The sequence below is a fragment of the Anabrus simplex genome, chromosome 5, assembly GCF_040414725.1.
Source record: "Anabrus simplex isolate iqAnaSimp1 chromosome 5, ASM4041472v1, whole genome shotgun sequence".
NCBI classification, from domain to species: domain Eukaryota; kingdom Metazoa; phylum Arthropoda; class Insecta; order Orthoptera; family Tettigoniidae; genus Anabrus; species Anabrus simplex.
The window spans coordinates 227,280,158-227,295,217 of NC_090269.1; the positions used below are offsets into that span (position 1 = coordinate 227,280,158).

Here is a 15,060-nt window from a genome sequence, read left to right on the forward strand (position 1 = left end):
AGACAAAAAAGACCAAAGAGTTTGTTCAAGGCTTATCATCCTTCTCCGATGGACGAATCACCATCAACAGCGCCATATGCCCTCTCTCCATATGAACAATGCAGAGATGTTTAGAAGTGAATCCAGTCTTTTGCAAGCAGTCTAGTGATAATAAGTTGTTATACAACCACCTCTCCTACCCTGCTGGCCAATATTCTGACGATGCTTTGTTTTTTCAACCAATGGGACTCGAACTGGCTAACCATGGAGTCAGAATATTAAAGATTTGATGCCTTAGCAATCATGGCTACCAGGCAGGCTCTTAATTCTAATTACAATGAAATTCACACCCACAGACTCTGCAATAACATTTGTAATCAGAAGTACATGAGAATGTTGACTACAGTCAAGAATTTCATATGGTAACAGGTTGGAATGCAAACAAATGTCAGTTATCCCCTTGCCTACTCTGCAGTTGTATAGGCAGAATTATATAAATAATAGTGGTTATAAAAGGTTGTATCTCAAATATGCATTCACTTACTGAGAGGTGTATTTAAACCATCTTTTCAATACAAATTATGAGACATTGAATCACTAAGTTAACAAAAAATATTAAGAAATATAGGTCATATTAACATGTAGTAAATGTTTCATCCTTCCATGAGACATCTTCAGGTACACAGATTACAATACTGAATTACACATAATTAAAATAATACTATTCAAAATTGAAGTGGGAAATTTTTAAAAGAATATAGTTACTCAATGTTTTTAAGACTTTAGAGGGGTTTATGAAATTTCCCACTTCAATTTGTAATGCTGTATTATTTTAGTTATGTGTAATTCAGTATTGTAATCTGTGTAGCTGAAGATATCCCATAGAGGTATGAATCATGTACTACATTTTAATATGACTTACATTTTTAATATGTCTTTTTAACTTAGTGATCCAGTGTATCATGATTTGTATTGATAAGATGGTTTTAATAAATCTCTTATTAAGTGAATAGTCAATGTCAATATAGAATTTAACATGAAATTTATCAAATGAAACATTCTGCCAACCAGGCATAAATAATTTTAAAAAGGCAAATGGCTTCCTTAATGTATGCAAATCTCATAGCGAAACCTCATCCAGACAAGATGATACCCCTTCATACTCATTTTCATTCTAAACTGTTATTGCACAAAATTCGTGGTCCTAATGATGGCCAAAGATATCCCAATCTCTTAAGTATGTTACCTGACCATCTAAGTTATATAATAGCAGTTATAAAAGGTTGTATCCCAAATATGTATTCACTTATTAAGAGGTGTATTAAAACCACCTTTTCAATAAAAGTCGTGATACATTGGATCACTAAGTTAACAAGAAATGTTAAGAAATATAGGTCATATTAACATGTAGTACATGTTTCGTCCTTCTATGGGACGTCTTCAGGTACACAGATTACAATACCAAATTACACATAATTAAAATAACACTGTATTGCAAATTGAAGTGAGGAATTTTTAAAACCCCTCTATAGTCCTAAAAACATTGAGTAACCATATTCTTGATAGAAAGATATATACCATATACACATTTCAAAAATTAAGTTCTTGAACCACAATTTATTTTCAATGATTACAAAGAGTTTGAAAGCTTCATTTATACATTATTTATATTTCTTACAGAACCGCAAAGTTGTGGAGAAGTCTTTGACAATCGTTAGTGAAGGCCACCATATAGCCATTGGCAGTAATAATCGTGTGAGTATTGATGGAAAGAAGACGGAACTTCCAGTCAAGATTGGCCAGTCAGCATGGATAATTCGCACAGGAGAGAAGATTGTGGTGCACACCAACTTTGGGATGGCCCTTGAGTGCAATTTGTACCATGACATTTGTACGATGGAGCTTACTGGATGGTATTTTGGAAAAACGGGAGGTCTTCTGGGAACATTTGACAATGAACCATCAAATGACATTTCCTTACCTGACGGAACAGTCACATCTGACATACAATATTTTGCAAAGAACTGGCAGGTAGGTAAGAGCTCTCACTGCCGATCAAGAGGTCAGGTAAATGAAGAGGAAGAACACGTGGAACTTACAAGACAGGAGTCTAAAATCTGCAGCAGTTACTTCCAACATTCATCATCTCCTCTGAGTGGTTGCTTCTCTCACATTGAACCCCAGTCATATTATGAAATGTGTCTTCAAGATATGACAAATGACAGAAGCAGTGGCTGTCTGTCTGCTGCAACCTATGCCAGCCAGTGCAAGAAAATTGGAGTTGATGTTTGGATTCCTCCAGAATGTGGTAAGTGCTCAGTCCTTAGTGGTATATTACTTTGTAGTCAAGGATTTAGAAATACAATTTAAGAGGAACAATGATTCTACATATTGTACTTAATTCAGAGGTGTAAGGTTCTCAGAGATATTTGAAAGTGTGGTGACAATTGCTGTCAAAGAATGCATTAGGGTGTGTGAGAACTACACAAGGAAAGGGTAAAAACATGTAAATCCTTATTAAAAATTCATAAAAATTACAAAGAATTTTTAAGGCAATAGTCTGCAGGGGTTAAGGAATGATTAATCTCCCATGGGAATCTTGCCTGTCTCTAAACTCTAGAAAAATATTAATGACATTTCATTTTAGAAACGTTGTTGATATTTTTATTTGAGTTCACATTACTCTACTAGACTACAACATCAGCACTGGCTGCACATTTTGTGGACTTGAAAATTGAAATACAGTATTACTAACCAAATAAATGTCTATCTGTGAACAATCTACAATTAAGTGAAGGAAAACTCTTTATTTTCTCAAAGATCTTCCTGCTTTTAATCATGTACTCTTTCCCTTACACATAACTTATATATAAAACTTATATGAATGGTCAGCTTAGTGGCCTTGTATTTAGAGGGCCCTGGGTTCAATTCATGGTTGGGTTGGGATTTGAACTTTGACTGGTTGATTCTTGTAGCTCAGGGACAAAGTGTTTGTGTTCATCTTAACCCTTTCACTTCGGCGTAGCGAGTCCGGCAGCATGACCACTTGGACATGAGCAGCACGTGGCTCACCGAGCCCGCTGTAAGGGATACCTGTCTCGCTCTGCTCTCCCGCTCACAGTCAGCCAGCGATGTAAGGAGAGGACAGGCAGGATTTTAAATTTTTAAATTTATTTTTAATGCATATTCGGTCAAATATTTATGATGATGCTTTTAGTACTTTTAATTCAGGCAATGCTTCCCATCCTCCTTTTAGATCCATGACTCTGGACATGGCACTGGCAGACTTATACTCCGCACGGCCTTACTTCTAAATTGAAGTTTCGCAAAACAAATGAGCATCGCCTTCCCTCTGTTGCCAGCGCGCTACGCCTGCGAGAACAGCTGATGCAATATGACCGCGGTAAACAGCCCTTTTAAATTGTAATACAGTACTCAGAAAAACGAATGAATATGGATTGAAAACAAATTCACAAGAACTACACTTTCTAACAATATCTGGCACTATAAGAGAATATATTATTAACATTAAAAGAGAATTAGGAAGTAACACATCATTAACGGCTAATGGCTGGCACAGAAAGGAGGTTATGGCCTACAAAGGGAAAACACTACTGAACTCAGAGTCACTGGAACCCTCCAACAATATGAAAAACACACTAAATATTGAAGGAAAATGCAAAAGATCGCAAACCGTACCGAATACCATACACCCTGATCGAGATAGGTTAACCACGTGGCGAATGTAAATATTAGAGTTGGCAACTAAGTTTCGAGATCGCGCTCTGCCGATATAAATCGATATGAATGGCAGCTTGGGATTGGTTGGGTGTCTATGCTTCAGCGCATAACCACCAGACAGAGCCAAAATCTGCTAAAACGTCAATTTAGAAGTAGAGCCGTACGGAGTATAAAAGCTTGTTTCATTTCTTATTGTAAATTTTATCTTTAGTTCCTTTTATTTCAAAATTATTAATGACATATTATATTTTTACATAAACATTAACTTTGAATTACAATTTTTTTTACCCACATTTAATTTGCATACCTACAGCATTTAACATTTTTTTAGAAGTTCTGGGGGTTAAAAACCTGTGTTGGTTTTCATTGTAAATTTTATCTTCAGTTACTTGTATTTCAGTTTTATAAATTACATATTAACCTATAATTTTACACAAATATTAATTTCAGATTACAAATTGTTTATCTACATTAATTTGCATGTCATAAGGTAACAATTGTTTTTAAAAGTTCTTCTGCATCTGATAATTTTTGAAGCAGGGAATGGTACAAAATGTTACATTGCAACACATTTTCGTCTGCTTCCTCTTCTTCTGTGTTTTGCAGACAATACAAGTTTTTTACATACTCCACTCATCAGGAAGATGGAAGATGAAGTCCTGCTGTCAGTCTCAAGGGAAGATCAGATCTCTTTCCTCCACCAGATCATCTTTTTTCAACACTGTTTGTTTTGTTTTTTGTTTTTTAAGCATTTCCTGAATGATTCCTATTTGGAACTTGGTATAAATTATTTTCTTTACAAATCTGTTTTAGAGGCAATAGGAGTTGAAGAGAGTCATATCTATTATATGAATAAACAGCTTGTGGTACCACTCAGAAGATTTTCTTATGTTTTCCACCATCTTCATTACCATATCAATTCTATCCACAGGTCCCATTGATTTGTTATAATGTACAACTGACAAAGGCTTCAATTGCTTCTTCATGGTTTTATGATCTACCTTCAAGGTGTCCACCATTTCTGCATGGTAAAATGTTGAAAGTATACAAACTTCTTTCTTATCACACTATTTTAGTGCTCACCTTTCTTCAGCTTTTTCCGCCATTGTAGACATATCTTTCTATTGTGTCTCATTGTGTCACAAGCATTGGTTGCCCTGTGACACAGCCAGCAAAACAAGATGAGACTTAAGTACCAGTTGTCATAATAGAGGATGTGTCTTTTCTGCAAATATGGCTCCATCAATGTACCAATAGTGTCGCCTGAGATGCCCACATCATGTTTGCTGAGCCACATAAACAATGAAATCTAATATATAATTCGTCAAGACATCACAAATATCTTGATTTCGAAGCAGCTTCTTTTAGCGGGAATATATTGCTTGATATTTAGTCTGCCCTTGAATAAAAGGAAACTTTCATCGATTCACAAGTTTTCATAGGGATAGAAATGTTGCTTATGTTGCTCTCTGAAATGTTTGATTACAGAGCTACTTTGTACAAAAAGTCATTGTTATAAGGCACTTTATTGTTATTATTGGTGAACTCTCATGATATTCTGGAAATGGTCCCAAGGTAGCAACCTAGAAAAAATAGATGGTTGAAGAATTGGGTTCTGAGTCCAATATTCCGACATGCTCAGTTTTTTCACTCTCGTCATAATAAACATCGTGACAATAAAAATGTAAATGTCACACACACTCACATCCCTCCATTCTTTATGGACCCTCTCCAGAACTCCTCCTGTAACCATCTTCTGAGAAAAGGATCTATTAGTCTCCTCGCGCAGAAAAGTTATGATACTCGTGTTAAAAAATAGCCGAAAGAAACTAAACTTTTCATTCTGGAATTAGCTGTGTCGAACTTACGTTTCTTTGGATTCAGGTTCTTCTTTTACCAACTTACTTTTCTGCTTGGTGGTTCAGGCACTTGATCTTCATCCTCACTATCTTCATCTTCTGTTGAATCATAGGTTATAAACTTCATGGTTCTGATCCGTATTGAATCGTAAGTACAATATAATTAGTAAATTAATGTAGTAATGGTCCACCTTTCAATACTATAATATGTAATATCCTAAATTATATTAATTAGGGACTAGTTTCAGCCAGGGCTGGCCATCTTCAGCCTTAATGTAAAACATCTAATAACTAAACAAATGTACATGCACACAATTGACATAAAACAAATGAAACAAATATATACAAATTGACATTAAAAAACTGGGATGAAATTATGATTAAATTTGAAAATAAACTAGGTTGTAACTTCTCGAGTATGTTCATCATTGAGAATATTTCAAGTATTAATTTATATACCATACACAGAACATCTAATCATTAATAATTCAATAGTAAATGGGAACTGGTAAAAGTTGATCCCTTAGTTCATCTCCAAATCTATTTGAGTGGTGTTAATCATATGCAAGCAAATAGATTTGTTGATGAACTACGGAATCAACTGTTACCAGTTCCCATTTGCTATTGAATTATTAATGATTAGATGTTCTGTGTATATAAATTAATACTTGAAATATTCTCAATGATGAGCATTCTCAAGAAGTTAGAACCTAGCTTATTTTCAAACTTAATCATAATTTCATCCCAGTTTTTTAATGTCAATTTGTATATATTTGTTTCATTTGTTTTATGTCAATTGTGTACATGTACATTTGTTTAGTTATTAGATGTTTTACATTAAGGCTGAAGATGGCCAGCCCCAGCCGAAACTAGTCCCTAATTAATTAATGTAATTTAGAATATTACAGTATTGAAAGGTGAACCATTACTACATTAATTTAATTATATTGTTCTGTTGAATCATCGAAGTAGGCCGACCTTTTAGACGATGAAGCGGTAACTGGAGTAGAAAACGTGCCTGAAGTAGAAGGTGTGATTGAAGTCTTTCTTTGCTAGTTGCTTTACGTCGCACCGACACAGATAGGTCTTACGGCGACGATGGGACAGGAAAGGGCTAGGAGTGGGAAGAAAGTGGCTGTGGCCTTAATTAAGGTACAGCCCCAGCATTTGCCTGGTGTGAAAATGGGAAACCACGGAAAACCATTTTCAGGGCTGCCGACAGTGGGATTTGAACCTACTATCTCCCGAATACTGGATACTGGCCGCACTTAAGCGACTGCAGCTATCGAGCTCGGTTTGAAATCTTTCTATCACCAGAATCAGATGATAAATCATTATCATCATCATCCTCTTCAAAGTCACTACCGAATATGAGGGCAAGGGCTTCCTCCACAGTATATCTTTCCTCCATCATCAGGCCTATCACAGTTTAAAGTGATTGAAAGTTAAGAAACACATGCACATCAGTGCCGGGGACCATCAAGGCATCTTTCGTCTTTGAACTGGTTACAACTGTCATCTGGTGAGCATAGCCGTAACTATTGACGCCCAAGACAGCCACAAGAGACCTCAAAGGCTGAACTACCCCAGCAATCTATCATAGCGAAACAGAAAACAGCCAAAAGACACGTGACTTCTACAGCAGTCGACCAGCTATGAGGCACGGCTCCAGCACGACTGCTACATCAGTCTACCAGCTACGCGGCACAGGTCCCTCCCAACTGCTGCAGCAGTCAACCAGAGTATAAAGTTAACACACATATTTATTTACATACAACACATCAGACTACAAACCATCACAGAGACATGCAGTAATGAATATATCCATTCTAGCAACACAAATGTAGGTTGAACAAACAAATAGAAGAAACAAACCCCAAACCCCATTGTGCCCTGATGTGCCTACCAAGTGACTGCAGCTCAGCCCAAAGGCCTGCAGTTTATGAGGTGATGCATGATCAGTGAGACAAATCCTCTTGGCCTTTATTCTTAGTTTCCTAGACCGGGGTCACTATTTCACCATCAGATAGCTCCTCAATTGTAATAATGTAGGCTGAGTGGAATTCAAACTAACCCTCAGGTCCAGGTAAAAATCCCTGTTCTGGCTGGGAATCAAACCCAGGGCCTACGGGGGCTGGCAGAAGAAATAAATAAAATATAAGTAAATACAGTCAGTCAGGAATAGAGAAAAGTATGTGCATATATAAAGTATGCGTACCCATTGAAGTCCATTGGGAAATGAAAATAAGATTTAGATTGCTTTTTCACACCATTACACATATGTGGCCAGTCATGTTGAGGTAATGTCATATTATACTGGTTTCAAAAAAGATCCAATAAGAGCGATTTTAATTTCTGTCACAACCCGCAGTAGACTGCACTCAATCTAATACACTGCCGCTATAAGCGCTGAATGCAGTTTTCATGCATTTTTGTGAAAGCTATCCTATCTTGTTCTTGTCTAAGGTCTTTGCTGTATGTTGCTTCCTGTGTTTATCATTTTTGTATAATATTCCTATTTCTTTTAGCTTTCTGTCTTTATTTTATGCTTTTCCTAATATGTTGCTTCTCACATTGAAGAAGAGTATTCCATTGTAACAACATTTGTTCTGTTACAGCAAACTGCCCGCTTATGGATGGGACAGTACTGAAGGCTGGAGAGGGGAAATTGTTCACTAAAGACAGTCCTCAGTCAACAGATATAGTTATGGTTGTGGAGCAAGCAAACTGTCTTAAATCAGTGAGAGTTATGGATGCTGTTATAAAATTAGATAGTGCCCTGAAAATGAAAGGCATTACTGATGCTCACTATTCCGTGGTGGGTTTTGGAGGTAGCAACTTCAACCAGCCTCACACAAGGACAGCTGATGGTGAAGTCTGGGTAACAAGAAAATCCATAGAGAAAGCTCTCAATGGGTATGTGACATAACAATCCTACTTTAATTTATAATACGTTGTTAAACATCCAACTACTTTAATTATTGTCAATTCTTAAACTGAGCATATTGTGATCCATCAGCCTCATGCACAACTTATATGTCTGGATACCATATTGCTTTATAATCAGTACTAGCTGATGTACCCGTGCTTCGCTATGGGATTCTCAGATAGACTGTCTTTGTGGTTTTCCTAACTACAGTTAACTTAGGCCATTACAAAAACATCAGTAGGAATGTAAGGATTAAAAGCAATGTTATAATATAAAATACTCGCTCAAATGAAAAAAATGCACAGTTTCTCACTTTTAACGAACAGTACTATGATGCCGATCTAACAGTCCAAAGTTCCATTGCTGGAATGACCAGGCCGCAGACAACCGTGTACACTTCTCTGCCATTGTTGCCTTAAATATACACACTGCTCATTTCAATCAGTGCCTCAGGGTACGGATTGAATTGCTCTAATGCTATGATGTACCAGCTTGTTACGTACCAGTACTATCAGAAAATTTATGAACCAGAGGAATGGCATGCTTAAGAAGAAAGTTATCTAACTCCCCAGGTACTTCCCGCCAATATTCAGGCAGGCTGTTATACTCGGTACGACAGGGAGAGCCATACGGTTAGGGGCGCGTAGCTGTGAGTTTGCATCCAGGAGGTGCATCCGGGGTGGGTTCGAAAATCACTGTTGACAGCCCTGAAGATGGTTTTCGGTGGTCTCCCATTTTCACACCAGGCAAATCCTGGGGCTGTACCGTACTTAACGCCAAGGCCGCTTTCTTTCCACTTTTGGCCCTTTCCTATTCCATCATCACCATAATACCTATCTGTGTCGGTGCGGCGTAAAACAAACTTTAAAAAAATACTTGGTATACAGCAGTAATCACATCTATTGGACATGACTGGCAACAGAAGACACAAAGCACATCACAACAAACAATGGTCAATGTAATGTTATTGTTGTTCAATGGATGAGATTTCTGTATTGTAGGCCTTCACATTTAATTTTCTTTCGACTCTGGTGATATTAGGGCGTCTTAAGTAATTATTTATAGCGTAGACTGTAGGTCCTTATTCCCCGACTTTACATAACGAGTTTCATTAAATTCTGTTTACCCATTTTCTCGTGACTTGGCGCTGATATGGACTTAGCAACAAAAATCCAAATTCATGAATATCACTGTTATCATAGCTGGTATGGTATAAATTATGACATAAATGATCGGAAATTTAATACTATATAACTTTAGTAATGTAGTATTTGTCGATAGGACCACTAATAACACAAATATTTGAGAATTAAAATTTTAGGCCTTCCCCTAAACTAATATTCCACTCAGCGTAAATAAAATTATTTATGGCCTAGATTGTAGAAACTTATTTCCTGACTTCGCATACCGATTTTCATTAAGATAGGACCACTAATAATATAAAAATTTGAGAATTTAAGTTTAGGCCTTCCCCTAAACTACCATTTTTTCAACATGAATAAGGTTATTTATAACCTACATTGTTTTTTTTGCTAATTGCTTAACGTCGCACCAACACAGATAGGAAGGAAGTGGCCGTGGCCTGAATTACGGTACAGCCACAGCATTTGCCTGGTGTGAAAATGGGAAATCACGGAAAACCATCTTCAGGGTTGCCGACAGTGGGATTCGAACCCACTATCTCCCAGATACAAGCTCACAGCCGCGCGACTCTAAACGCACGGCCAACTCGCCCGATTGCCTAGATTGTAGCGACTTATTTCCCGACTTTGCATACTGATTTTCAGTAAGATAGGACCACTAATAACATAAATATTTGAGAATTAAATTTTAGGCCTTCCCCTAAACTACTATTCTTTTCAGCATGAATAAGATTATTTATAGCCTAGATTGTAGCGACTATTCCCAGACACTACATACTGATTTTCATTAAATTTTCTTCAGCCGTTTTCTCGTGATGCGTGTACAGACAGACAGACAGACAGACAGACAGACAGACAGACAGACAGACAGACAGACAGACAGACAGACAGACAGACAGACAGACAGACAGACAGACAGACAGACAGAAAGTACGGATAATTAAAAAAGTGCATTTCCTTGCTACTATGGACACGACCGATACAGAAATACCATTCAAATTTTCAAATTCTGAGCAATGTACAGACAAAACTCTTATTTTATGTAAGTATTATCGTGATATCTGTAGTTGTATGATTAATTGTTCTCTTGACATTTAGACCTTCCAGTTGCTGCCATTTATTAGTGAATATGAGGTCCAAGGCAGTATTTCAGGACAGAGGGCAGAACCCCTTACAGAATATAACCCTTCTAAAGGAGGGAATGGCCTAGAAAAATAAATTGTAGAAAGAATGATGGTACCATAATGCCAACTGATGCAGATGTCAGTTCAATTATTCTGCATGTGTTATCTATTTTTACAATTAGTGTAGCTGCAGACACAGAGAATAAAGAAGAGGTGTGATTAAATGACAATTGTCATAACATAAGTTGATAAAATAATAGGTCAAGAGAATTTACAAAGAGAATGTTCAAAATATATTAATTTCGGGATACTGTGGATGTCTTTCTTTCACAGAGGGGCTTTAGAAATTAATACTAAAATTCCTCACATTTCCTAGACATATCATTTTTTACCACTTAAAAAAATCAGTTTTGCTATGAGTAACCTAGAAAATTATGTCATTGTACTAAACTTGGCAATTCGGAAAAGATTTTCATAAAATATTAATATTCATCATGAAATTCAATTTTTGAAATGATTTGCAAGTTTGCGCTAAGATATGAGATCTGATGAGTACTGGGGTGCATTTTCAAAATTGTGAACATTTTTTATTCACGCCTCTCTTCAAATAACAAATCTTTTAAAATATGTCTTCCCATTCAGATAGGGCCTACTCTGAATCAACTGTATGTCCAAGAGGAAGAAGTTGGATTGGGTGGACCAAACAACCCCATAATTTCCTGTGTTAAAACTGTTGCGTGTGCTCATGCTTTTTATTGAGCACTGAGCCATTAGTTTCAAATGTATTTACAATTACGTGAAACTGTACTTATGAAGGTGACACTTCACCAGGAACTTGCTGAACAATTGCATTGCATCCCTATTGAGCTGACTCATACTAAAAATAACTTTTACATATGAAAATACGGTGTTGCAATTATAACTGCCTCACCATGTTAACAGCTGAGATTCAGACTAGCTATTGATGCTAGGTTAAAGATAGGCACACTCCTTGCAAGGTCAAGAACAATGCACATGCCTCCCTTACAGCTGCTTAGGTCTCGGAGAGTAGAAATGCCACTGGACGGTTTGGGTTTATAACAGAGACCCTGTATAGAAAGTTTGAGGGAGATAATTAGTCTTCTAAAAGAGGACAGGAATGAAGGTAGATCTTCCTAAATACTGTAAATTTACAGGATGTGGCAGGCAGGCAAGAGAGAGAGAAAGGAAGAGGAGAAGTGGAAGACAGTTGGGCAAATGTTTTAAGGGAAGGAAAATGAGGCCTAAGAGTTTTCCTCAGGGAGAGAGTTCAGGAAAGGTATCGGTTAAGAATCAATATGAAACACTGCAGGTAGAACAGCAGAGGGAAGATGAGGAACAGGAAAGTGATACAGAGGAGAGGCAAAGCAAGAGGGAAGGGAATGGTAGGAAAGGGATACATAGAGTAGTGGATAGGAAAAGGGAGGTGGAACGGGGTCATGAGAGGCAGAGAAGGGAAGATAAAGTAGGTTCCACAGGTATCAGGGAAGTTAAGGAAGACCAGGAAAGGATGAAAGCTAATGAGGTGGGTGAGGTTGAGGCTTTGGTCATAGGCAACTCTGTCGTTCATATGGGGAAAGTATATGGAGGAAAGGGAACCAAGTTGAGTGTTATCCAGGAATTAGGTTAAGGCAGATGTGGAAAAAATAGAAGGAAAGGAGGAGGGAAAGGAGAAAGTGGTAATTTTTCACGCTGGTACCAAAAAAGTAAGTCAAGGAAGAATAGTCAGTAACATAGTTAGGGGTGTATAGGATCTGGTTATGACAGCCCAGGAGAACTTTCAGAGAGCAGAAATTATTATCAGTGGGATGCTGTGTAGCATCTGCCAAAAGGTTAACGATGAGTAACATGAAATTCTAAGTTTAAGGCTCATCTTTAAAGATGATGAGCAACTTGATGATTTGGAGTATACAGACCTGACAAGGGTGGCACTGAAGCTGATGAATTTTTTGAGAAGATAATTATTTATAATCAGCTACGTAGAGAACAACAAAAAAAGAAACGTTATTTGTAGCGGGTGACCTCAATTTACCAAATGTAATGCGAATGATGGAAAGCATGATCAGCAAATGGTAAATAAGTTGATCTGGCAATGACAAAAAACCCAAACCCCATGGCACTACTGCCCTTGAAGGGCCTTGGCCTACCAAGCGATCGCTGCTCAGCCTGAAGGCCTGCAGATTATGAGGTGTCCTGTGGTCAGCACGACAAATCCTCTCAGCCGTTATTCTTGGCTTTCTAGACCGGGGGCAATGAGAGTTAAATCAGAAAGTAATGGAACCACCAAGAGGGAAATGTGTTTTTGATGCGGTGCTGACAAACCAGATGAGCTCTGTAAAGGAAAAGTGATAGGTGGTATAAGTGATCATGAAGCTTTTTTTTTTTTTTTTTTTCATAGTTAGAAGTAAATGCAATAGAAAGTTTGTAAAAGTAGGACTATTAGGCAATACCATAAGGCTGATAAGAGAAATATAGGGGAGTTTTAAAAAAGTAATTACAATCAATGGAAAATGGTAAATAAAAATATAAACAGCCTATGGGATGAGTTTGAAGCAAGTGTTGAGGAGTGTGAAAACAGGTATGTACCTTTAAAAGTGGTAAGGTATGGGAAAGACCCTCTATATTGTAAGAGAGAAATAAAGAGATTAACCCTAGAAAGCTAACGTGGTATACAAGGAACGTTAAAGCTAACACGTAGTCATTTTGACAAACACATTTATTGCTATGTAAAAATTACTTATTGCTACATATTAATGTATTTTACATGATACACTTCTTGATAGAGTCTTGTCAGCATACACAAACATTCCCACCACATTCATCATCCATTGTTGCATTCCAAACACATCTTGCTTGAAGTTCCCCGCATACAGCTCTGGAACAATGACAACAATGCACTTTTGTCATCCTCCATTTCTTGCTTGGGCAAAAGGCACATATCTTGCACATTCTTAATTCAGGACCTCCTGCCTCATCTGTAGGCATATTCACGTGAAGTATTTCTGCCATAGACGAGTGCAGCATGCGCGGCAAGTTGCGCATTTCAAGGCGATGTATCACCCATGGCTTCATAAGTTCATACTGCAGTTGTTTTGCAATTTGCCTCCTAGTCAAAGGCTTTTCTTTATTTTTGATCTTATTATGAATATAAATCACAGAAGAGTTCACTAGAATAATATTCAACTACAATTCATTTAATTGTTCATCTGATCTAGAGTGTCCACACCACCTTTCGTGTCGTTATAATCCTCAATCATAATCGGCTTCTTTGATATTGATCTCTGCCCATTTATGAGTGGTCGAAAGAACTGAGACCACATTGTTCAGCTTGGTTTTGTACAACGGAAGTGTTTTCTCTTGATCAAAACAAAACATAGATGTGCCTACTTTTCTTGCTATATGATTCAGTAACACAGGCTCTCCTGTGGGTGGGGGCGGTAGAATAACACCCACGGTATCCCCTGCCTGTCGTAAGAGGTGACTAAAAGTGGCCCCAGGGGCTCTGAACTTTGGAGCGTGGGTTGGCGACCACGGGGCCCTTAGCTGAGTCCTGGCATTGCTTCCACTTACTTGTGCCAGGCTCCTCACTTTCATCTATCCTATCCAACCTCCCTTGGTCAATTCTCATTCTTTTCTGACCCTGACGCTATTAGGTTTGCGAGGGCTAGGGAGTCTTTCATTTTCACGCCCTTTGTGGCCCTTGTCTTCCTTTGGCCGATATCTTCATTTTTTGAAGTGTCGGATCCCTTCTATTTTTTTCCCTCTGATTAGTGTTATAGAGAGGATGGTTGCCTAGTTGTACTTCCTCTTAAAACAATAATCATTACCACCACCTCCTCAGTAACACAGGTGGAATTTCTCGTTTATTCTTATGAATAGTGCCTAGTATTGTCAAGTTAAATGGTGGTTTCAATAGGTCAGTTGCCAAGGGAACAGAAGTGAACCAAGGTTTTCACAAAGAAATCCGCTAATGGTTGATTAGCAGGTGCAGTGTTTTTACCAAGATTGCATCAATCATGTACTTAGTTTTATTGTCACATACCATCACAATTTTGATGCCATACTTTGATGGCTTGTTAGGGATGTACATTTTGAAAGGGCACCGCCCTCTAAAAGCAGGAAGTTGCTCATCAATCTTAAGGAATGATCCAGGCTTATAAGATTCCCTACAGGCAGATCATGGGCACCCATATGATAGTTTGTAGGGGGGCCTAGACCTGGGGGTATGTAGTAATTTTAATATTTTGGAAGATGAATGGCGACTTGTA

General features: G+C 37.7%; 1 protein-coding gene across 1 annotated transcript in view; it reads left to right on the top strand.

The window, feature by feature from the left end:
• LOC136874458 (uncharacterized) overlaps positions 1–15,060 on the top strand; it is a 296,911-nt gene that overhangs the window by 254,632 nt on the left and 27,219 nt on the right. The window contains exons 25-26 of the mRNA XM_067148087.2: positions 1,660–2,287; positions 8,198–8,495. Coding sequence (XP_067004188.2) covers positions 1,660–2,287; positions 8,198–8,495 — 926 coding nt within the window. The remainder of the gene's footprint in view (positions 1–1,659; positions 2,288–8,197; positions 8,496–15,060) is intronic.